We start from the raw sequence: 27,003 nt of genomic DNA on the forward strand, positions 1-27,003 counted from the left end.
TGTAAAGATGATAGTTTTTTGTAAATTTTCTCAAAAATTTTAAAATTACTAAAAATAGACTAACTTTCTTATTTTTTAGCTAAAGACATCCAACATTACTAGCTATACTGAAACTAAAAAAAAGTTCTAAATAATAAACCCAATAGAAGTTTAATTTTTTTGATAAAAAAAGTAATTTAAAATACAATTTGCAATATTTCCTAACTAAATTATTTATTTTACTGCAGACAGATTTTAAATAGTTAAAGATGCATCTGTATGGATTGACGCTGCAAAGGCCAACATGCATCACCCATGCTGTTCACGGCAACTTCAGCGGAACCAAACAACAGGAAATTGCTGTTGCCAGAGGTGTGTAGTTTAAAAAAAAAAAGTTTTTTATATCATTTATTTTACTAGAAATCTAATTTCTACTTATTTAGGCCTTGTTCCTAAAAGAAGTATTTTTTGAATGAAACTTTATAGTGTTTTAAGTTGTAGCTAAAAATCATTTCTTTCTGATAGTTTTTTTTTAAATAACATAATATTGAAACATATTTTATTTGGGGTAAAGTGGTAATGAAATTAAGGTTTTGTGAAAATGCTTAAAACATTTAGTAGACTAAACTTTTTCTTTAATCAACTTATTTGGTTGTATTGTCTTAGTTATGAGGTTTAACAGGTAAAATGAAAGCTGAATAAAAATAACTTAATGACTTTATTAATTTAATTTTTAATAAATTATTATTAAAAAAACAATGTTGTTCAAAAGTAAAAGCTGATAGTAATAGTAGTTTAAGTTATACCTCTTTAGGGTGAACTTCTAAATACAAAGTTTTTTTTGCACTAAACTTAATACTTATGTATATACTTGAAAATATTAAAATATATAAACAAGTAAAACGTTTATAACAACTGGAAACATTAAAAATATAATAAATTTCTAATATATATTTGTCTACAACAGTTTTTTTTAATTTTGGTTAATCCAAACACAAATACTCACAAATTTTTACTAAATTGCTAAAGTCACCAGAATTTGCCTTGAAATAGATTTTAAAATAATAATAATAAAATATGATTAAATCAAGAATGATTAACTCAAGTAAAAAGCATCAGTTAATCTACTTAAAAACTAGATTTTAAAATAGTAAGAAAAAATTTTAACACTCTCATCAGTCAATCTGATTAAAAACTTTACTGAAACCCCATTTTTCCAGGCAAGATGACAAAAAGATAATGTAACCCTCTCATTACTCAACCTGATTAAAAACTTTACTAAAACCCCATTTTTCCAGGCAAGATGACAAAAAGATAATGTAACCCTCTCATTACTCAATCTGATTAAAAACTTTACTAAAACTCCATTTTTCCAGGCAAGATGACAAAAAAATAATGTAACCCTCTCATTACTCAATCTGATTAAAAACTTTACTGAAATCCCATTTTTCGAGGCAAAATAACAAAAAAATAATGTAGTACTCTCACCAGTTAGTCTACTTTAAAACTTTACTGAAACCCCATTTTTCCAGGCAAGATGACAAAAAGATAATGTAACCCTCTCATTACTCAATCTGATTAAAAACTTTACTAAAACCCCATTTTTCCAGGCAAGATGACAAAAAGATAATGTAACCCTCTCATTACTCAATCTGATAAAAAACTTTACTAAAACTCCATTTTTCCAGGCAAGATGACAAAAAAATAATGTAACCCTCTCATTACTCAATCTGATTAAAAACTTTACTGAAATCCCATTTTTCGAGGCAAAATAACAAAAAAATAATGTAGTACTGTCACCAGTTAGTCTACTTTAAAACTTTACTGAAACCCCATTTTTCCAGGCAAAATAACAATAAAATAATGTAACCCTCTCATTACTCAATCTGATTGAAAACTTTACCGAAACCCCATTTTTCCAGGCAAGATAACAAAAAAAAATGTAACTCTCTCATTACTCAATCTGATAAAAAACTTTACTAAAACCCCATTTTTCCAGGCAAGATAACAAAAAAGATAATCTAACCCTCTCATCAGTCAATCTGATTAAAAACTTTACTAAAACCCCATTTTTCCAGGCAAGATAACAAAAAAGATAATCTAACCCTCTCATCAGTCAATCTGATTAAAAACTTTACTGAAACCCAATTTTCCAGGCAAGATAACAAAAAAGATAATCTAACCCTCTCATCAGTCAATCTGATTAAAAACTTTACTAAAACCCCATTTTTCCAGGCAAGATAACAAAAAAGATAATCTAACCCTCTCATCAGTCAATCTGATTAAAAACTTTACTGAAACCCAATTTTCCAGGCAAGATAACAAAAAAGATAATCTAACCCTCTCATCAGTCAATCTGATTAAAAACTTTACTAAAACCCCATTTTTCCAGGCAAGATAACAAAAAGATAATCTAACCCTCTCATCAGTCAATCTGATTAAAAACTTTACTAAAACCCCATTTTTCCAGGCAAGATAACAAAAAAGATAATGTAACCCTCTCAGTACTCAATCTGATTAAAAACTTTACTAAAACCCCAATTTCCAAGCAAAATAACAAAAAAGATAATCTAACCCTCTCATTACTCAACCTGATTAAAAACTTTACTGAAACCCAATTTTCCAGGCAAGATAACAAAAAAGATAATCTAACCCTCTCATCAGTCAATCTGATTAAAAACTTTACTGAAACCCAATTTTCCAGGCAAGATAACAAAAAAGATAATCTAACCCTCTCATCAGTCAATCTGATTAAAAACTTTACTAAAACCCCATTTTTCCAGGCAAGTTAACAAAAAGATAATCTAACCCTCTCATCAGTCAATCTGATTAAAAACTTTACTAAAACCCCATTTTTCCAGGCAAGATAACAAAAAAGATAATGTAACCCTCTCAGTACTCAATCTGATTAAAAACTTTACTAAAACCCCAATTTCCAAGCAAAATAACAAAAAAGATAATCTAACCCTCTCAGTACTCAATCTGATTAAAAACTTTACCAAAACCCCATTTTTCCAGGCAAGATGCTGGAGCTGCTGAAGCCGGACACGAGCACGGGCAAGGTGCACTCCCTCATCAGCCAGGAGGTGTTCGGGGAGATCAGGAGCCTGCGGAGCTTCAAGCTGACCGGCGGCTCCAAGGACTACATCGTGTGCGGCAGCGACAGCGGCAAGATCGCCATACTGGAGTACAACGCGCAGAAGAACAAGTTTGTCAAGGTCGGTTGCGTTTGTGTGTGTTGGTACGGTCGACTAAATAAATGTTTTAAAATTAAAGCTAGTAACTAATAGTTTTTTATTAAAAAGTTTTGAGCAGATTTTGTTTTATCAAATAAGTTTATTTCTGTTGGTAAAAGGTATTTTTTAAAATATATTGTTGCTTCTTATAAATTTATCAATAAAATTTATCAAGCTCAGTTGGTTTTTTTGTTGATATATGTCCAAAAGCAACTCCTGATGAAGTTTTAGGGGGAATGGAGCAACTTGGACCACCTTTTAATGCTTTAGATTTTCTTTTGCAAAAATATTGCTTAAGTTAAAATGAAATAAAAATAATTATGCAGTTGGTATAAGAAATTACTAACATGGTAGTTGAAGTTGCTCTGCTCTCACTATTACACTACATTGCAACTAGTCCAAAATAAATCTAAATGAGTATGTTTTACTTTTGAAGCTTTACTAAAACACTTTTGATTAAAAACTTGAAATCTGTCAGCAATGCAAAGTTTTAATAGAAAATTATGAAAATCACATCAACTAACGATAACTAAAAACATTTAAGTCATTAGTTTTCTTCTTAAAACAATTCTAAGTTGCTTATTAAGACTTGTTGAAATTTTAAATATTTCTAAATCTACAATATACTAACTATATTTTTTTCAGGTTCATTCTGTCCGCCAAGCCTTAATATTTACTATTAAATGTGTTTAAAAATATTTTATATTTAAAAGCATTTTTTATTTTTTTTATGCTTTTCATGCCTTTGTTTTGTGAATATTTATTTTTCTATAGTTTAGATTTTTTTTTTATTACAATCCCATATGTATATTTTTTTTGTGGAACTCAATTAATTAAAAAACAATAAACTTTGGTAACACACTCTACAAATACAACTTTAAACACCAGCTTTTTTGTTTAGTTAATCTCCATTGGTATTCCACACACTCAAAAGTAACACAATATTATAAAAAGTAACTAAAACACTATGCTTATGTTTTCATACATCTGGAATTAAATTTGCAGGCTTGATGAGCTGATGAGGGGGTTGCGTCGGTGTAAGTTTTTATTTTTTTATTTTCTTGTAGATATATATATATATATATATATAAATTCAAAGAATATTTTCAAATGTTTTAAATAGTCAAGTGATACACAGGTGCATCTTGAAACGTACGGGAAGAGCGGATGCAGGAGGATTGTTCCCGGTGAGTACCTCGCCATCGACCCGAAAGGAAGAGCCGTTATGATTGGTCAGTTTTGTTTTAAATTAAATACTTCAGATTTTAAATGCAAACAATGAAAAACTCACTTACTTGAGCTGAAAAATTGTGTTAGTTTTATGTTTATAAAATGTCTGTTTCTCATCAGGGTCGCAGAAAAACATGTTGTAATGAGGTTTGAACTTTAATTTTTGCATAATTAACACAAAATTATATATTTACACATAGGTATATTTTAGTCTTAAAGTACATTCAAAGAATTAAAACTAAATTATAATTTACCATCTTATTCCGAGTAAACATTTTGAACAAAAAATTATGTTTTCCAAACAGACTGAACACACGGCTTGTTATACTGTACAGCAAATGAAATCTCTTAATTAATAATGTATTATATCTTCATTAACTAAATCTATTTGCATTAGTAATCATAATATCAGTAGATAAACAATTTTGATATTTAAGATTTTTATCCAAATAAAACATAGGCGCCACGGAGATTTTGTTAGAAGTAAATAAATCTGAATTAATAAACAACTCAAGTGTCAGTAATTTCGACTAATAGTTTTAGATACTTGATGATAATTAGAATAGATAACAGTCCAAACAGGTTAATAATCGAGAAAATAAGTTAAATAAATAAAAAAGAATTTTATTCAGTATATAATGAATAAAAACAAAACAGGCGCCACGGAAAAACAGAAGCTGGTGTACTTTAGAGTCTGTGTATTACAGTCGAAAATCGAACAAATGTTTTAATACTTAAATTCTCTTACTGTAATGCATTGGAATTGTTTATAGATAACAGTGGTTTCCCATGATATTTATTAGTAAACAACACAGGCGCCACAGAGAAACAGAAGCTGGTGTACATCCTCAACCGCGACGCCCAAGCGCGCCTGACCATCTCATCGCCGCTGGAGGCGCACAAGAGCAACACTTTGGTTTTTTGCATGTGCGGCATCGACGTCGGCTTCGAGAACCCGATGTTTGCCTGCGTGGAACTGGACTACGAGGAGTGCGACCAGGACCCGTCCGTTGACGCCAGCGCCGTGAAACAGGTTAGGATGAGTTTTGTAAATGTACTTCAATGTATTCGGATTGTAAATTGGATTTGTATATGCATGTAGTTAAACAAATAGCGCTGTGAAACAGGTTTGATTAAATTTCTTATGTGTAGTAAAAGAAATGTATGTACAATAAGTTTTTTTGAATTGTAAGCAATCAGGACCCGTTAGTTGACGCGAGCGCCGTGAAACAGGTTTGAATAAATTTATGTAATAGAAGAAATATATGTACAAAAAATATTTTAAAATTATAAGTAATCAGGACCCGTCAGTTTGATGCGAGCGCTGTCAAACAGGTTTGAATAAATTTTTTATATATACAGGGTTGCTACTTTACCTGGAAACCTTGAAAAATCTGGAGTTTGACAATTTCGGCAAAAAAAGAATCTGGAAAAACATGGAATTTTAACAATTTTAACATCTTAAGTCGTGAAATTACAATTTGACTCTAAAAATCTACCATATAGACAAAAATCTTTTGCCATCATCAAAAATTTGTTTTATTAAAAACATATTTAAAATAGCTTTAGAGTATCTTTTCAATGTTTTTATACTATTTAACACAGTTTGTTACCTTAAACTTAACTTTAAACTAAAAATAGACCCAAAGATGTGTACTTTAAAAAACCTGGAAGAAATTTTGAAAACCTGGAAAAACTTTTGAAAAAACGAGTGGCAACCTTGTATATAGTAAAACAAGCGTAAGTACAAAAAATATTTTTGAATTATAAGTGATCAGGGCCCATCAGTTTGATGCCACTACTTAGAAACAGGTTGGGATTGAATGAATTTAGCTATGTTATTACTTATCTTTCACTGGTCTTAAAAGTGGGCAGTATGTTTAATAATGAAAATTGAATTCAAAACACGCACGTATGATTTTTTTTTGCATTTTTACGCCATGAATTAAATTAATTAATTGTATACATGTATATAAAAAAAAAGACCTCATCTACTTATTAAACTGACTGATGAACTGGCCTATTCTATAGGTCAGGGAAGCAGCTGTATAAAAAAATGTAGTGTTTTATAAATAATACATACTGGCACCTACAGTTTCTTATGAAGAACCTCTCTGTTTTCACATTTGCTTGGCATTAAGAAATAAATTTCCTTTTTCTATTTATTTTAAGTTGTTGTAAAAGTAACTGTTTTTTAATTTATAACCATAACTAAAGTTTGAGTATGTTTGATTACAAGGGTAAATTGTGAGCAATGTAGCCACGACTATGCCCTCACTTTAGTAGCTACAGCCTTGAGCTAACGGGTGCACTTTTTTCCAGAAATATGAGAAAGAAGTGCATCTGTTGGCGGAAGAATTTCCACAAAAGGCTGTAGCTGCTATTGAATGATATACAGGTAATGTTTACTAGGTATTTATTAAGTTATCAGTCTATTAGTCTATAATAAAAATAAAGTAATTTCCATATACAATAATCAATATTCTTTATTATTATTTTTTTAATTTCAAGGTCAACCTTAATAACAGTAAACTATCATTTTGAACTCTTAGAAATTCGAGGCTCTGCGCTAGTTGTCGTATATTTTTGTTTTGAATTTTTCAACTTATAGACGATCAAGTCTAAATTATTAGTGTTTGGGTGGCCACTAATCCTGTTAAAACCTGGAATTTACAATTTTAGCTAAAAAAACCTTGGAAAACCTGGATTTTGAGAAGTTTTGAAAATTATCTGGAATTTTGAACAAAAATCACTGAAACACCTGGAATTTTAAACAATTTTTACATGCTTAAGTAGTGAAATTTTGATTAAAAAAAAAGTTATTAAATAGATGAAAAATATTTGTCATCTTCAATTTATTTTAGTAACACTTTTAAAGTAGCTTTACAATATCTTTTCAATGTTGTAATACTATTCAACACAGTTTTTTACCTTAAACTTAATTCTTAATTAAAAATAGACCCAAAAACCTTAAAGAATTTTTTTAAAAAACCAAGGACCACCCTGTAGTATCCACAGTAACATTCCTAGTAAAACGCCATATAAAACCACAACATTTATTATTTTACACACAGACGCTGACGTTCTACGAGTTGGACCTGGGTTTGAACCACGTGGTGCGGAAGTACAGCGAGCAGCTGGAAGAAAGAGCCAACATGCTCATAAGCGTGCCTGGGGGAAACGACGGCCCCGGAGGCATACTCGTGTGCTGCGAGAAGTACGTCATATACAAGAATTTCGGTGACCAGCAAGATATTAAGTTGGTTTTTATAAACTTGTTCATATTAAGTTTTTTCATTTTAATTTAATTATTTACGTCATATACAAGAACTTCGGTGACCAGCAGGACATCAAGTTGGTTTTTGTAAACTTGTTCATATTAAGTTTTTATTTAATTTAATTATTTATATCATATACAAGAATTTCGTTGATCAGCATCATTAAATCATATAATCATTAAAGCTCTTATAGCAGGTATTTCAATTAAAAAAAATCCAGTACCATATAAAAAGCTATTAAGCTTAAAACAATCAAAAGTTGATAGTTTAACTGAATGTCCTAATAATTAATTAAATTATTACAAAAATTTTGTTGAAATATTTTTAAGAAGCTATTAAATTAAAAACTATTAAAATAACCAATTCAAAAGAATGCCTATCCCATTGTTTATGAGTAGCAAAACAAGAAAAAATATTAAGTCACAGAACGCTGTTTAAATTAAAATGCAATCACCATAATACGCAAGCTGATACTATTAACTAATAAATTGTTCAACAGAATGCCCACATAATTAACTATTTTAATTTTTTTTTTGAATTTTAAGAATTTTCTTTCGAGGGCCGCATTCCATTCAAAATTAAAACGTGCTCGCGGGCCGCAGATTTACCCTTCAAGGGCCGCAATTGGCCCGCGGGCCGCAGTTTGCCGACCCCTGGTTTAGATGTAGCAAAACATTTAATTGTATTCAACTATATTACTACATCTTAAGTTGCAGAATGTTTTTTAAACTAAAATGCAAGTACCATGATTAATAAGCTAAATCTGTTGAAAGTAAAACTAATAAATTATTCTACAGAATGCCCACATAATTAACTATGGACTTGCAATTATTTTAGTAAAATATTTTTGATTTTATTTTGTTCAACAGGATGCCCATCCCGCGCCGCAGGAACGACCTGAACCCGGAAAGGGGGATCATCATAAACGCCAGCTCCACCCACAAGAGCAAGTCCAGGTTCTTCTTCCTCCTGCAAACCGAGCAGGGCGACATTTTCAAGGTTTGTAACAAAATGAGTATTTATTTAAGTTTACTACCATATATAAAAATATTGATATTATTACAATACGGGCTCGAGGTATGGTGTTTGAGTATAAATATGTAGTTTATTAAAAACAATTATCATGTCATTAAATATAAACTTTAAAGAATTTTGATCTTTTTTTGTTGTTGTGAATTTTTGTATATGAGGTACAAAATGAGCATTTATTCAATTTTACTACCATATATAAAAATATTGATATAACCTTGAATAAAAAAAACATTCTGTAATTGCACTGCAGTTATAATTGATAATTACATTACCTTCAAACTGAACAGGGTGATGTTTTAAAATTTGTTTTCACCTTGTAATTTATAAGCTAAGAAAAAAAAAATATATATGTTCATTTTACTGACATCTTTGTAAATAAATCTTACGATCTTTAATTTAAAAGTGTTCTGTGTTTTTAGTGTGAAATATTTAAAGATATGTGTAATTGTTTCAATTAAATTAGATAATTAAATTTACACTCAACACCTGGGCGACATTTTCAAGGTTTGTTGTGAATTGTTGTTTATTAACTAAATATAAATTTAAACAACAAATTTACAAACTTAGCTTAATCAACTTTACTACCGTTCTATAATAATACATCTTATACTGAGCAGGGAGATATTTTCAAGGTTTGATTTTTAATTGTTGTTAACAAAATAAGTAAACAAGTATTTTATTCCATTTTACTGTCGTCTGTAAAAATACTTTTAATATTGAATTTAAAAGTTTACAGTGTGAAATACTAAAAAGATATGTGTAAATTGTTTCAGTTCGAATTCACACAAATCACCTGAAAGTCAGTTGTAATTTTATAATGGTTTTAATAGTTTTATGACCTAAATAACTTTTTTTTATATTTACGTAGACATCGGAAAAATATTATGTGTTTATTAAAAAAGTTGCATTTTCATGTTTCATGAATGTTGAAACCTGAAACACAAATAATTTTAATCTTTGTTAGTTCCTACAAGCAACGCAAATTAAACAGTTTATAAACAACTTAATATTCCTCACAGGTAACAGCACTACCACTGAGACTCAATGTTAACATATATGAATTGGTCTAAGTAGATCTTTAAAAATATATGATATACATATTTATGAAATATTTTTATATTTTCTTATCATATGAATATTAAAACCTGAAACACAAACAATTTTTATATTTGTTAATTCTAAAAAGCAATTCAAATTAAACAGTTTAAAAACAATTAAATCTCCCCAACAGGTAACATTAAAAACATAAATAATTTTTTTATATGCACCGTTCCCGCACAGTCGAAGTAGATCTCTGAAAAATATGATACACATAATTAAAAACAGTTTAATTTTTTTACCACTCAACAAGTGAAACTTGAAACACCAATAAACTATATTAAAAATAATCTCCCCAACAGGTAACACTGGAAACGTCTGAAAAATATTATGTGTTGATGAATAAAATTTCATTTCCTTATCACATAAACATTAAAACGTGAAACACCAATAAATTAATTAACATTTAAAAGCAATTCAAATTAATTAGTTTAAAACCAATTAAATTCTCCCAACAAGTAAAACATGAAACACCAATAAATTTAACCTTAAATAATATTTAAAAGCAATTCATAAACAATTAAATTCTCCCGACAGGTGACACTGGAAACGTCGGCGGACGACATAGTCAGCGAGCTGAGGATGAAGTATTTCGACACCGTTCCCGTCGCCTCCTCCATGTGCGTCCTGAAGTCCGGTTTCCTGTTCGTCGCCGCCGAGTTCGGCAGCCACTACCTCTACCAGATCGCCCATCTCGGTGATGGTACGTTTGAAAGTTTTGTCAATATTTAATTAGATTATATATTCAAGGTTAAGCATATTTTGATAACTTAGTCTTCATTTTGAATTTTTTTTTCTTGAGTTCGGCAGCCACTACCTCTACCAGATCGCCCATCTCGGTGATGGTATGTTTGAATATATTTTAGATATTTAATTAAATTATATGTTCAAGGTTAGACCTCATTTTTTAAAGCTTTTTTCTAAATTTATAATCCATTACCTGTACCAGATCGCCCATCTTGGTGATGGTTAGTTGGTAATAGTTTTTTGTAAAAATTTATATCATACATTTTGCAAAGTTGAGCATATTTTGATAGGTTAGACATCATTTTTATTTTATTTTTTCTTAAGTTTGGTAGCCACTACTTATCTCTTACCTTAACGATGGTTAAATGGTTGGCTTTATGATTTAATTGATCGCACGTTTAATTAGTTCAAGTTTTGTATGTAAAATACTGATTTGTAAACGTTTTGTCAGTAAATAGCAATTGTTTATTATTTAGGTAGCTTATTTTATCTCATAGGCAGCTAATTTTGAGAACTTATAAACTTACAGTAATAAAATACTTCTTACATATTTTAGTAAAGAGATTAAGTAGTTGATTAAAGACCCGTCATATTGTTTATATTTCTTTTACTTAATTATTGTTATGCAATTTATAAATATTCTATAACGTCATTCCAAATTATAAAAATACTAACACGTCACATTAAATTTATGATGACGTCACCATAAAACTCAATATCACACAGACGACGGTGAAAACGAGTTCATATACATTTATTTAAAAAATAAAAAATAAAGTAAGTTTAAAAACGGTTACTCAATTTATAGGTACAGTGTAAATACTTTCAAACTAAAACAATTATTATGACGTCACATCAATTTATTATTCACCACCCGCAGACGACGGCGAGAACGAGTTCACGTTAAAGTTAAACTGTGTTTAATTATGTTTATTCAACTTAAAAGCACACTATAAAATAATTTCAAATAAATAATAACTAATTAACATTTACTACAACTATATGACGTCACAATAACCCGCAGACGACGGCGAGAACGAGTTCACGTCGCTGATCGAGCTGGCGGAGGGCGACACGTTCTTCTACAGCGCCAGAGAGCTCAAAAACATCATTCAGGTGGACGAGCTCGAGTCCCTTTCTCCCATCATGTCGTGTCACGTGAGGGACTACTACTCGGACACGCCCCAGCTGTACCTGGCCTGCGGCAAGGGGCCCAAGAGTACAATGAGGGTGCTGAAAAACGGGCTCGAGGTATGGTGTTTGAGTATGTTTCGGTCAAAGATAAATCTTATTCAAATAGAAGTGTTTTAGTTAAATTATTTAGTTAAATTATTTAGTGAAGAAATTATAATGTTTGAGTGTAAATGTGTAGTTTATTAAATACAATTGTTATGTCATTAATTTTAAACTTTAAGGATTTTGATCCTTTTTGTTGTTCGTAAAGTAAGTAAAATACGCGGTACATCTAGTAGTAGTTTAAACTTTTAAATTCTTTATTTTTTGATATTAATGAACTTGTTTCTAATTTAGTGCTAATCGATTTCGAAGCAATTTGTAGCATTTAAAAATACTTAAATAGTTTCCAGGTGATAGAGGTATTGTTTAATGTATACGAAAATATTTACTTAATCCACATTTACTTGTTTAGTATGTAACTTATTTTTAGTTAGTTTTACAGCTATTTGTTCAGTATGTAATAAATATTTAATTAATTACCAGGTATCAGAAATGGCTGTTTCCGAGCTTCCTGGTAACCCAAACGCTGTGTGGACAGTGAAAACTAAAGAAGACGGTTTGTTTGAACTTAGAATATGAATTTCATTAGAAAAAAACTGAATTTTAAAGATTAAAATGATAAAATTATAAATGTTTAGACCTGTTTTAGTTTATATATTTCAAAAAAATTCTTTCATATTTAAATAATTTTTTGTTTGTAAATATAAAGTTTATATTAATATTTCTTCAAGACATTTTCGATTTATACATCAAAGAGTCAATCAAGAACATTTATTTTTACTATTGTTTTATAAATTTCTTCAAACAAAAATTTTCGATTTACACATCAAAGTGTCATTCATGAACAATTAGTATAATATATAATATTTTCTTCAACAGACGTGTTCGATATGTACATCATAGTGTCATTCATGAACAATTAATTTATTAAATTAGTATAATATTTTCTCCAAACAGACATGTTCGATTCTTACATCATAGTGTCTTTCATGAACGCCACCCTGGTACTCAGCATCGGTGAAACAGTTGAGGAAGTCACTGATTCCGGATTCCTGGGTACAACGCCGACACTCAGTTGCTCTTTACTCGGTGAAAACTCACTTGTTCAGGTTTGTGTGCTGGTATTATAATTTAATGTTATATTTATCGTTATTTAATTATTTAAATTACAGTTATAATTATTTATAATGTTTTATAAGACTTGCATTGAGTTGTTCTTTACTAGGTGAAAACTCACTTGTTCAGGTGTTTAAATAGAAATTATTAATTTTTTAAATTTTAGTAGTAGTTTTGTTAAGCTATTTTTATTCATTTTATATTCTAAAGATAAGACTCTTTTGGTAGTACTTTTATAGAATATGCATATATGTTAAACACTTTCTTTTTTAAAATTTTATATTTAAAACTCGCTTGTGTAGGTTCAGAAGGTTAAATATTTAAAGAAATAAAACATTAATTTCCTGAATGTAAAACTTATGTATGAATGACCTCAAATATGTATTTTATACTTAGTAAACCTTTTATTTCATTTCACAACTAAAACCGTTTTTATTTCAAGATTTTTGAAATTTGCGATTTGTATTGTTCTTTAGTTAAGGTTTGCTTTAAAAATTCTGTACTAAAAAGAAGTAGATTATCGTCTTTATGTTATCCTTCACGATTTTAGTTCTTAATTAGTATTTAATTATTTTATTCTTAACCACAGGTTTAAATTTTAATAATTAGTACTTTAAAACATGCAATTAAGGTCAACTAGTAGTTTAAATTGCCAATTTTTACTTATCTGTTATTATTATCTGTCAAAGTTTTAGTATATAATCACTCAAAATTTTATTTATTATAAGTTTATTTTATTTAGGTCTACCCTGAAGGCATCAGGTTGATTCGCGCCGACAAGCGTGTCAACGAATGGAAAGCTCCAGGTAAGATTATTAAATATTGTTAATGTTATTGTAAGGTAAAATGATTAAATATTGTTAATAATGTTATTGTGTATTTGATTATAGTGTGATTTTTTTTGAAATTTCTTTATGTTTAAATTTAAACAAAATTATTTCAGTTGGTTTTAGGGGGAAAATAGTAATATTAAAAAAAAAATCTGTTAGTTATTGTACTTGAGAAAAAAGTTGTAATGTTGTTTTAAATAATAGTACAATAAACAAACAGACTTCAAAATTTTTTTAAAACAATGTATGATAAATTACAGGCAGGAAACAGATTGTGAAGTGCGCGGTTAACGAGAGGCAAGTTGTTATCGCGTTGACCGGAGGAGAACTGGTGTACTTTGAAATGGGTGGGGTAAGTAAACTGTTTTAAATTAAATAGTTGTTTGTTTATACTTTTTAGTTTTCAAACACTGCGTGTTTATGTGGTTCATGTTAAGCAATTTTAATACAATTTTGAATAATTTATTTTTGCATACATATAACTGATTTAAATCTCTAAACATTATTATAAAAAATGTCAACAATTTTATTACACACTTAAATGATTACAGTAACCTCTCGCATCTTTACGCACTCGTGACGTAACGCACTCTCGTTTAGTTACGCATTTTAGAATTCTAAAATATTCAAATAATAAAATTTTTAATTTTTTTAATATTGCATAAATTAGGTTTATTGTACGTTTTTAACTTAAAATATGTTTTCAAATGCTAACTCATCTCTCTATATCTTTATAATTTGTATACTTATGCTCCTTGACTAATTAATGAACATTTAGTTACACCTCAGTATATCAGAAATTTTGTTAACAATAAGAGATTAAGTTTATCCTTATGTGGGCAAAGGTAAATTTAAAAAAAATTGTAGTAATATTAACAGTTTTTATTAAACGTTTTTCTTATATCTTATATATTTTTGTTTAAAAGAAGAAATCCATTACAGCACCAAGGCGTATTTTTGTAAAAGACTATAGAAGCAAATTTTAATATAGACGTCACATCATTTCTTAATTGTAAACAAATGCTTAATTATAAATTTAATTTGCTAAGTATAGTACAATAGAATATAAATGTTAAGTATCAAATAAGTCACATATAAATAAAGATAAAGATAAAATCTACTTGTTGTTAAAATTAGTAAAAATTTTTTACAAGTATTATTATTTTATGTTAATTTAAATCCTTTTTTTTATATATGTATAGTTTTATTTTTTTTTCATATTCATAAAGAAAGTAAATAAGTTGTTAAAAGTGGTAAAGTCCCCAGTTTGCTTTTATTTAGAAGCAATATCAAAAAACAGCCATTATATAAATTATATTTGGTACCTCTCGTATCTTTACGATCTCTCATATCTTTACGCATTTTTTCTGTGGACACAATGTGCGTAAATCAGCGAGAGGTTACTGTACTTGTTGCAAACATTTAGAATCATTTTAAAGCTTAAAACGTGTACCTTTGAAGTGTAAAAAAAGTTCAAAGACAAATATGCTAAACCTGATGAAGGTGTCTAAAGAGCCATTGGTAATTTTACTGAAATTAAATGTAATTTACGCTTTTCAGGGTTGCCACTTTACCTGAAAATCTGCAATTTGACAATTTAGGAAAAAAAAAACTGGAAAAACCTGGAATTTGAGAAATTTTGAATAAAAAGTTTGGAATTTTAACAATTTTCACATGTTCAGTAGTAAAATTTTGATTTGACTCAAAAAGATATCGTATAAATGAAAAAATGTCGTCACCATCAAATTTTTTTTTATTAAAAAACAGGTTTAAGTAGCTTTACAGAATCTTTTCAATATTTTTATACTATTTAACACAGTTTCTTACCTTAAACTTAAATTTAAACTAAAAATAGACCCAAAAATGTGTACTTTTAAAAACCTGGAAAATTTTTGAAAAAACGAGTGGCAACCCTGGATTTTACTGTACTCATCAAGTTTTAACATTTGGTAATAATGTCATCTACACAACATAGTAATTAATATGAAACATGTATCTTACAAATGTAAACGAAACGGCGTTTTTTATTTATATTTTTCTTCTCAGGGTGGCAATTTGAACGAGTTTGCGGAGAGGAAGGAGATAGGGTGCGAGATTGTGTGCATGCATTTAGCAAAAGTTCCTCAGACCCAACAGAGAACCAGGTTCCTTGCCATCGGGCTCGCCGATTCAACAGTAAGAATCATCTCTCTCGGTCCTTACGTTAGTTTGTTGTATTATTATTTCTGTTAAAACAGTGAACGTTGTTTTGCAAGATGATTTTTGCCACGAAATTGATGATGTTACTTAATTTTGAAGTACATAGTTGTTTTTATTTGGAACAATTTTACTATTTCCAAGTTCATTGTACATAAAAACAAATAAAACACCAATATGTTTTGTAAGTTAAGATGACATGTTTTATAAAGTCAGAGTTTTAAGCACTTTGAAATAAAACTTTATTTAAATTAATAATTTCTCCACAAGGATTGCCTCCAACCGTTGTCAATGTTGGCGTTGCCAGCCCTGCCTCAGTCGGTCTGCATCATAGAGGTCGGCAGTAACGACGATTCAACTGCTGACAACTCAACCATGCACGCCGGAGCGCTTCTGTTGAACACCGGTCTTCAGGTCAGTAATGGCAGTTTTACTGTTCATGTTTATTTGTAATGACAATTTTACTGTACTTGTTTGTTAGTAATGAAAATTTTATTATGTTTGTCATATCAACTCAGCTGTACATATTTTTTAGTAATGACAATTTAAATATGCACGCTGGTTCATTACTGATGTGTTTAACCTAACAAAAGCCAACTGCGTATATTTCTTTTTAAAAAGACAATCTTAGTTTCAAAAAGCTTAGTTAACTTTGCTTATCTGACTTAAATACAAGTTGGTTTGATTTATGAATTTTTTTATGAAAGTAAAGACAAAGCAAAACTTTTTATTTCATGTTAAAAGCAACTTAAACAACAAATATTTCCACAGAACGGAGTGTTGTTCAGATCCACGTTGGACAACAACACCGGGGATTTGTCAGACACCAGAACTAGGTACCTCGGCACCCAGCCCGTCAACCTGTTCAGGATTACCACTCAGGTTAGTAAGAATATATTTCCATAATGCTAAAATTTTCTTCTACTAATATTGTTAAGTATAATATTATAAAATTAGTGTTAACCTCTTCAGGGTTACCAATCAGCTTAGTTATAAAAGAATTATTAAGTATTATAAAAGAATAATTGGTATTATAATATGGTTTTGTATATTTATTCTGAATTCTTACTCAGCTAAGCTGTTATTTCATGCAATCATTAAAATGCTAAAAGTATATTAACTAATCTGGTATGTTTTTAATGGGTAAGTAACAAGTTGTACTACACAACTTACTTAAAACTTGTTTTTATGTTGTTACATTTAATAAAATAAACATACATTGTGCATTAAAAAAGATTACAGATAAGCTGTAAATTTTTTTAACATTTGTTTGAATAAAGTGCAACTAATGCACATAAAAATGTTGTAAGACATCACTCAATAAGGTGTTAGATCCTATAAATCCATACAAGCAGAACCCCTTGGAAAATAAAAACCATTATAAAAAGTTTAAAACTAGTTATTAAATTTTAATCTCAAACGGTAAATTTTGATTTTATTTATCTAACTGAGATTTGGGGCTGCGACCATTTATAAACATACTTTAGTTCAACAAATATCACATTAAATAAATTGCCTATTTAATTTTATTTTCAATTTTATATTCTTACTATGACGTCACAGGGCAACGACGCGGTGTTGGCGATGTCGTCGCGCAGCTGGTTGTCGTACCAACACCAGAACAGGTTCCACCTCACCCCGCTCTCGTACGACACCCTGGAGTTCGCTTGCGGCTTCACCTCCGAGCAGTGCCCGGAAGGCATCGTCGCCATCAGCAAGAACTCCCTGAGGTTAGATTTTTTGTTTGTTGTATGTCATATAGTAATTAGTTAATTATTGTAACTTATATTTAGTTTTTTATATTTTATATATGTTAAAAATCCTTTTTTCAAGTTTTTTATCCATCAGCAAAAACTCCTTGAGGTGAGAGTATATTAAAAGTTTACTATTGTTTAAGTTAATGTTTGAATTGATTTTAAATTTTGGTATAGCATGTGGTTAATTCTCTTTAGTTTATAATTTAATATGCCCTGAAGGTTGAGTTAGAGAAACTACTTGAAATGATATAATGTGTTTAAAGTATTTGTTTTTTTTTTTAATATTTGATTTTAAACTTCGGTGTAGTAATCCCAAATATTTGTTTTATACCAAATAAGCTCTCAATTATTGCGTTTTAAAAATGTAGTTTATTTGTAACATTTCAATGAGCGTATATTAGCCACAAGCATGAACTCTTTGAGATCACAACATGTTTAGAAACACTATGTTTTTTTAAATGTTGGTATACTCAAGTGAATAAAACTTTTTTGTTGTAGCTTTTGAAGCTTTGGAAGTACTTGTAGGGATAAGAGTTTTGTTTGTTTTATTAAAACTGAAAAAGTTATTTAAAATAATTCAACTCCTTGACAGGTTTGTTTTGAATTTTACAGGTAATAAGCCAAAATAATTACTTTACACTTTAACAAATTTTAAGTCTTGTATGTATTAATTAATAATTTTTATTCTCTTGAAGCTGTTAGCACAAAGTCGTTGGCGTTAAAGTCTAAACTGTTTTTATTGTTTCTTTTTTGTTTAACTTCAGGTTTATTATATATCAGATTAGATATTTTGAAAAGTTTATAACTGACAAACTTAACAAATTAAACTGTCGCCACCAGCAGGGAGGCTTTGAGGCGAGAGCTTTGTTTGTTTAGATAATTGTTTTATATTTAGTTTAATTTTTGGTATAGTTGTATAAACCAGTGCTTCTGAAATGGGGTTCCGCGACGCCTCTCAGGGGTTTTGCGAAGCCTTTTGAAATTTAAAAAAGAACATTTATTTAATTAAACATTTTATGTAAAATTAATATTAGGGGTTCCGCGGAAAAGTTGAAATTTGGAAAACGGTTCCGCCACCAGAAAAAGGTTCAGAAGCACTGGTATAAACCATTTAACTTAACTTCTTTTGTGGTGAACCTCTGCATTTCAATCTTGGTTGGATTGTGCTCAATCAAACTAGCATTTATAGTTTTTATACTGTTATTTATAACTAAAAACTAAAACATAACAGACTTTATGGGCACTGTATTAAACCACTAATTGAAAAATACTTAAATTATAAAAAAAATTACGTTTAATTGAAATCTTTAAGTTACTGTATTTGGCCTCAAGTTTAATTGAGCATATTTTATATCAGAATTCTTGCACTTGACAGGGTTGCCAAAAAGCCTGGAAAATCCTGGAATTTTTAACTTTTTTAACATGATTAGTAGTAAAACTTCGATTTGACACAAAAAATCTATCCTATAAATATTTTTTTTTGTCATAATCAGAATAATTATATTAAAAAACTCATTTTAAGTAGCTTCACAGTATCTTTTCAATGTTTTTAAACTACATTCCACAGTTTCTTACTTTGAATTTATCTTTAAACTTAAAATAGACCCTAAGATGTGTACTTTTAAAACCTGTAGGAAATTTTGAAAACCTGGAGGAAATTTTCCAAAAACATTTAGCAACCCTGACTTGAGAAGTTAAGAACCACATTCAACAACATGTTAAATAATAAATATCAACAAAAATATTAAAAACAGTTAATACTTTTACCAAAACATAAACACATAACAGAATTCTGGCGCTGGAGAAGTTAGGCACCATTTTCAACTACATTTAATATAAAAGTAAATTAAATAAAAAATAAGTAAATATAATTAAAATAACACAGAATTCTGGCACTGGAGAAATTGGGCACCATATTCAACCACGTATAATATAAATGTTAACATAAATAAATAAGTATATCTGGGTTAAATTTAATTTAGCAAATATTTCAACACAGAATTCCAGCGCTCGAGAAGCTAGGCACCATTTTCAACCACGTATAATATAAAAATTAAATAAATAATAAGTAAATATAATTAAAATAACACAGAATTCTGGCGCTGGAGAAATTGGGCACCATATTCAACCACGTGTCGACGAAGCTGAAGTACACGCCCAGGAGGATGGTGCTGCACGAGAGCAGCAAGAACTGGATCATCATCGAGACCGACCACAACACCTACACCGACCAGACCAAGAACCAGAGGAAAGAAGAAATGATCGAGGTATGTTAAAAATATATACTTTTATATATAAATACAATGTTTTTGAATAGTTTTGTAAAAGAATTTATATGTGTTTTGAAATGATCGAGGTTTGTTAAATTTGTACATTAGTATATATAGAAAATAAGGTGATTATTTAAACTAAATTACTTTCCACTTAAACATAACTTTTGTTTGTTAACATAACTTAAGTTTATGTTATTATATGTCATACTTTTTGTTATTCAAGATGCTTTACTTCAATTAGTTTAAAGATGTTAAATGCAATGAAGCAAAATTAAAAGCAATATGTGAGTGATCCTTGACGGGATTATATTACTTAGTATTAAGCTTTGTATGTTATTGTTGAAATATAACTTTGCTACTCACACAAATTTTAATTTATATTGCCAGGATTAAGTACTTTCATCTTCAATTTTCTTATAGTTCAAGACTAATATTTCTTGTAGTAGAGCGTTAGCTAATTTAAAGTTTTGAATTATAGCCAATATAAATGACATTTTATATATATGAAATGTTTGAGTTTATTAAGGTCGAACTGCACACGAACTGAAAAACTACTTTTTTTTGGAATCCTTAATTTAGTATATGAAATACTATATACAAGGTTGCCACAAAACCTTGAATCCTAGAAAAACCTGGAGTTTTGAACAAAAATCTTCAAAAAATTTAGAAAAACCTGGAACTTTAAACAACTTCTACATGTGAAGTAGTGAAACTTATATTTGACACAAATAATTCATCTTTTAGGTAAAACTTTGGAGTCATTAAGTTTTTTTCAATCAAATCACATTCAAAGTAACTTTACAGTACCTTTTCAATGTTGTTATACTGTTTAAGACCATTTCAAACCTGAAAGTGATTATGAAAACCTAGGAAGTTTTTCAAAAACCAGTGGCAATCTTGAACATACAAGTCGTTCATTAGCTAATCAAGTTTTTTGCACTCTTTTGTTTCGAAACCGTTTAGACTTCGATTATGACTTCACCGGAACTAGATGAAATGTTGTTCGTTGTGAAACGTATTAGTTTGTTAGGTTAAGCAAATTGTTTACACACGTCTATTACTCCAACCAACTAACACACTATTATGACGTCACACGCAGGAACTGAAGGAAGCGGCGGGGGAGGACGACCAGGAGCTTTTGAGCGACATCATACCGGCGCTGAACGAGCAGCTTCCCGACGAGCAGTTCGGAGCCCCCAAGGCCGGAAGCGCGATGTGGGCTTCAAGGATCCACATACTAGACCCCGATACTGTTGGTTGTGTTTACGTGTATTTATTTAAATGTATTGATATTTTTGTAAATATTTTTAAATAGAGTTCACACACTAGGTTCAGACACTGCCATTTTTTTTTACGTGTATTTGTTTTTATTTTTAAACTTTTTTTTAATTATTTTACATCTGTAACTAAGATCACATAATAGATTCTGACACACACTGTAAATTATATTTTAAGTTTATTATTCTTTAGAGACCATATTAAATATTTCTCTGAAATGTTTTTGCCTTCATTTACAGACTGACATTGTCTCAAGTTTTGATAAAACATTTAATAAAAAGTATGATAAAATTATATATGTATATAAAAATATATAAAAAATGTTTACCACAACAGGCATTAAAAACTAATTACTGATAAATATCACAACAGCAAGAATCGCACTGCGTGATTGACCTGGAGCAGAACCTGGCTGCCGTCTCCATAGAAACCATCCGTTTCCAGGACAACGCCAACGACTGGATGGTGGTGGTGGGGTGCGTCAGGGACATGGTGCTGGGCGCCAGGCAGCCGCACGGGGGGCCGGTCCAGGGAGAGCTGAGGACTTACAAGATCGACCAGAGCGGGAGGAGGCTGGAGTTCATGCACAGCGTTAGTGTATTAATTAAAATGAATGAGTTTATAGTAACTAAAAAAGTTGTAACATAAAACAAATAACAGTAAATTAATAAGTTGATAAAAATTGTGATAACATAATGTTGGTTGTTAGATAGTTTAAATTTGAATTACTTGTAGCAGATAAAAAGTAAAATCATGTTTCCTAAATTTATGCTTTTAAAAAAATCTAAATTAAGTTAGGTGGCTGTAGTGAATAAAGAGTGTGTGTATATGGAAAATAATTCAAACACATTTAAAAAATTTTAATTCTCCTTAATAACTTGTTAAAAAAGTTTTATTAAGATCAGTTTTAAATAGCCAACGTGAAGTAAATCATTTTTCTATTCGTAAGGAGTATTTTGTTGTTCATTACAATAGTTTTTATATTGGATGAATAAAACTTCTCTTAGAAAAAACTAGTTGCTAAAAACTAAGAGAGAGAGTTAAAACTATCTGTTAAATATCAACTGCAAGTTTGAATAATTAATTATATTCGCAGACATCGTTGGAAGGAATACCAACAGCGTTGTGCGCTTTCCAGAACAAGTTGCTTGTCGGTGTTGGCAAATACTTGAGAATTTACGACCTTGGTAAGAGAAAACTTCTCAAGAAATGCGAGAATAAGGTTGGTTGTTAAAAACTATTGTATTTTAGAAAGTTAAGCTTTAACTATGATTCTTACTTTTTATAGTGATTTTATGTTTGAAGCAAAATATTCTTAAAGCTATATACTAAATATCTTAAACTTTTCTTGTTAGACTAATAAAAGTAACTTGAAGTTTTCTCGATGTAAGTACAAATTGTTCAAGATAGTTGACATCATAACTAGGTCCAAAAAACTATATTAGTAAAAGTTTGAATCATATTTGAATTCATATCTTGAATGAATGCAAACAAGTTTTGAAGTCTATAAGCAGCATTAACATGATTAAAAAAGTTCTAACATTATCCCTTTGCTCCTCACAGGACATGCTATACAAGATAGTGGGTATCTAATTATAACTACATATGTTACTATGAAAAATATTACTGTCAACACTTCAACAGCACATTCCATACAAGATAGTGGGAATCAAGCAAATATAAAAAATATAAAAATAATAACATCAACATACAACATAGTGGATATCAAAAGACTAGATAGACATATTTACACTCCTTTTAACATAAAGTAAAGTTAACAGATACATTTTATGAAATTTAATAACTTTTCCTTACAGCACATTCCATACAAATTAGTGGGTATCAAACAAGTACATAAAAAATACATTAATATTATTATTAACACTTCAACAGCACATACAATACAAAATAGTAACAGTATAAGCACACGTATATAAAAAATAAATGTTAAATAACATCAACATTTCAACAGCACATCCCATACAAGATAGTGGGAATCAAGCACGTGGGTCAGCGCATCATAGTCATGGACGTTCAGGAGTCGTGCCACTGGCTGAGGTACAGGAAACAGGAGAACCAGCTGGTGATATTCGCGGACGACACCTACCCGCGGTGGTGCTCTGCGTGCTGCGTTGTTGACTACTCCACTCTTGCTATAGCCGACAAGTTCGGAAATTTCAATGTGGTTAGTGTGTTAACTATCAATATCATTAAATTTAAAAACAAGCTTTATTGACTACTGGTGTTTCAATTTTTAATATTTTTTGCTGCGTTGTTGATTATATAGCACTATTGTTTTTACTGACAAATTAGGAAATTTCAATGTGGTCAGTGCACTCTTTGAAAAGCTGTATACACAATAACATACTTGTTTGAATTCATTACAAAATAATTTTGATTCAACCAAACTGGCTGTAGAGTTTTATTTGTCTACTGTGCATGTTGTCGAAATTTTTCAAACTTAGCTCTAATAGCTTTTTGTTTAAAATCAAACTTTTTGTTATTTTATTTCAGTTGCGTTTACTTTTTATAAGTTCTTCCAGATTTAATATTCTAAAAAGTCCTTGAACTTTAAGTTTTAAACGATTATTTTAGTATTTTGGCATGCAAGTTCTAACGACTACATAAAAATAAATAGTATAATATTTAAAATCATTCTTCATCATTATTGAATTTAGTTTTTTCAAACTCAAACTTATTATAACAGTTTATTCAACAATGATGTAGAAATAATAATATCTAATCTGATTTTTTATATTACAGCTTCGATTACCATCAGACGTGAACGATGATATTCAAGACGATCCTTCGGGAACAAAAGCTCTTTGGAGCAGGGGCATACTGAGCGGAGCTTCTCAAAAGGTAATTTGTTTTGTATATGAATTTTATGTAGTTATGAACAATAATAGTATTATTACAACTTAATTTTTTCTTTTTATTACTGTTAGTATGATTCTAAGTCAGAAGCGGATACTTTATTTCATTATTACAACTCAGCAAAATTATTTTTGTGTATGGATAGTTTCATTTTTAAAAGATCACAAGCTCTAAACACTACATCTTATATGTTTTTGTAAACTCTAAGGTGTTTAAGAAATTATAATATTTTTATCCACTAGATGGAGTTATTGTGTAGTTACCACGTGGGTGAGACGATGTTGTCATTGGAGAAGTGCTCCCTGGCAACGGGGGCGCAGGACTGCATCGCTTACACGACGTTGTCAGGCAGTATTGGCGTGTTCATTCCGTTCAATAACCACCAGGTAATTTGTGTTTAAAACGTTTTAATAGTTGTAAATTTTGGTAAAAGTTTACTAGAAGTTAAGTTTATTTTATTCCAGTCTTTATCTAAAAGAGTTTTGTATCATTTTTAGCTGATGGTACATTAATTTCCTGTCTTAAATATGCATATTTGTTCTAATTGTAACTTGAATACTTATTTAATCAATTTCAAAATGCTACTTTTTATTTCATAGATTTTAAAAGATATTTTCTAAAACAATTTTGTACATTCAACACATGATCTTAAATGTGCATGTTGTTCTTTTTGTAACCTTCATGCATTTTTAATCAGTTTAGAAAAAATTACTTTCACTTGAATAATTTTTAAATCTATTTAAAATACGCTTATTTACTTAATATATATTTTTTAACTTACATATTTTTAATACAATTTTGTACATTCAACACAGGATCACGATTTCTTCACTCATTTGGAACTTCACATGAGAAACGAGCAACCTCCATTGTTGGGAAGAGATCATCTCGCTTACAGGAGTGCATACTACCCCGTTAAGGTTTGGTTAAAATTTTATACAAAAAGTAAACCATCCTTAAATGTTTATAAAAAGTAATAGTATGCTTATTAATTTCTTAAATTATTCTGTGTAATATAGTATATATGTTAATATTAGAGTTATTATCTGGTAAAGTGTAAAAATGAATAGTGAAGTTATTATGCTATTGAAAATATGATAATAAGTAAAACTAATTAATTAACAAAAAATAGTAAATATAATAACAAATTAAGGATATAAAAACTGAATTATATACTATTCTTATAAAGTACTTGGTAATTTTAAAAATATTAAAGGAAAATATAATATTACAACGTTAGTATAATTTTTTTGTTTTAATAGTTAAGTAATCACTATTCTTTAACACTTAGTATTAAATAAAAGTGTACACTGTGCAAGAGTCTTATATTATTTTATCCTTAACAGTTAAAAAATAAGTTTCTCTTAATGCTAATGAGTTTCAAACTATCATGTAGTTATATATAAGATAAGGAATAACCTGTTATTACTGTTTTTAGCAAATTTTTGCTTTTTTTAACTAAACAAAACGTATTTCAAACTTGTTGGAAACCTTAAATTTTATAATCCACTTTGTATTTGAAATTAATAAATTCATATTATTACAGCACGTTATCGACGGAGATTTGTGCGAGCAATTTTCTTCGATGGATTTCTCCAAACAGAAGCAAGTTGCTGAAGAACTCGACAAAATTCCATCTGAGGTATATTAAGATGCTTTTGTTATTTTTAATTGCCTTTTATAAATTGGCTATAACTATTTTTACTTTTTAACCGTAAAAAAAATTAAGTTTATAACGTAAAAAATTAACAAAATGCCAATTTGATGGGTAATTTCAAACTTTAAACTTTTGTTTGGTTTTATTTTACCCACTAACAACTTTAAAATCGTGCATGAAAAGTTTAAACAAAATAAGCTAAATTTACATAAAAAATTTTTCAGTAAAAAAAAATTGTAACAATAGTTTTACTGAAACGATTTATTTGAATCTTAATACTTAAAACTATTTTTTATTAGGTAAACTTTGAGTTTATTTGATTAACTAGGATATCAAACTAGATATGATTCATTTAAGATTATCAAAAAAAAATTTTCAGGTGACTAAAAAATTGGAAGATCTGAGAACAAGATTCGCATTCTAATTTTAATTATTTCTGTTAGATGGTAGTACTTGTAGAATAATTTCAGATGAAAGTTTTAGTCGAATTAATTGAAAGTTTTTTGTGAATAACTTTATTAGTGTTTATTTTTGTATAGTTTTAATTGTGTGTTCTGTTTTCAAATAAATAAACTTGTTTTTTTTTAACGTGTGTTTCAGAATTACTATATTTTTAATGAAACCAAAATTTTATGAACGTATTAATTAATAACTAAATACTTAGTTTACAAGCAGTGTAAAAAGTATGTATTTATTATTATTATACAGGGTTGTCTTTTAATCTGGAATCCTGGAAAAACCTGGAATTTGACAATTTAGGTAAAAATAACCTGGAATTTGAGAAATTTAGAAAAGAAACCTGGAAAATCCTGGAATCTTTATCAAAAAACCTGGAAGTTTTTATTAATTTTAACATTTACAGTAGTGAAATTTCGATTTGAGACAAAAATCTATCATATAAATAAGATTTTTTTGTAATTATCAAAATATTTTTTATTTAAGAACACATTTAAAGTAATTTTACAGTATGTTTTCAATGTTTTTATAATATTTAACAAATTTTCTCATATAGAAATTAACTTAAAACTAAAATAGACCAAAAAAAGTGTACTTTTAAAAACCTGGAAGAAATTTGGAAAACCTGGAAAAAATTTAGAAAAAACGAGTGGCAACCCTGAATTATAGGTAATTTCTTGGCTGCTACAAGGTCAAGAAAAACTAGAAAATGACCAAAGTCAGGAAA

The 27,003-nt window shown here is 29.2% G+C and overlaps 1 protein-coding gene across 1 annotated transcript; it reads left to right on the forward strand.

Moving 5' to 3' along the window:
• The first annotated feature begins 225 nt into the window (after positions 1-225).
• On the forward strand, positions 226-26,333 carry LOC145829403 (splicing factor 3B subunit 3-like). Its single transcript, XM_082937183.1, has 26 exons — positions 226-351; positions 2,998-3,197; positions 4,354-4,447; positions 5,261-5,478; positions 7,520-7,704; positions 8,593-8,722; positions 10,391-10,556; positions 11,625-11,851; positions 12,320-12,392; positions 12,794-12,945; positions 13,695-13,758; positions 14,043-14,134; positions 15,829-15,984; positions 16,249-16,392; positions 16,750-16,860; positions 17,542-17,708; positions 19,828-20,002; positions 21,108-21,260; positions 21,659-21,877; positions 22,383-22,508; positions 23,259-23,471; positions 24,050-24,148; positions 24,406-24,549; positions 24,979-25,083; positions 25,710-25,805; positions 26,200-26,333. The coding sequence occupies exons 1-26, from the start codon at positions 249-251 to the stop codon at positions 26,242-26,244; spliced, it is 3,657 nt and encodes a 1,218-aa protein (XP_082793309.1). The 5' UTR covers positions 226-248; the 3' UTR covers positions 26,245-26,333.
• Positions 26,334-27,003: the final 670 nt, after the last annotated feature.

The sequence above is a fragment of the Thalia democratica genome, chromosome 2, assembly GCF_965202585.1.
Source record: "Thalia democratica chromosome 2, ktThaDemo2.hap1.1, whole genome shotgun sequence".
In the NCBI taxonomy this organism is placed as follows: Eukaryota; Metazoa; Chordata; class Thaliacea; order Salpida; family Salpidae; genus Thalia; species Thalia democratica.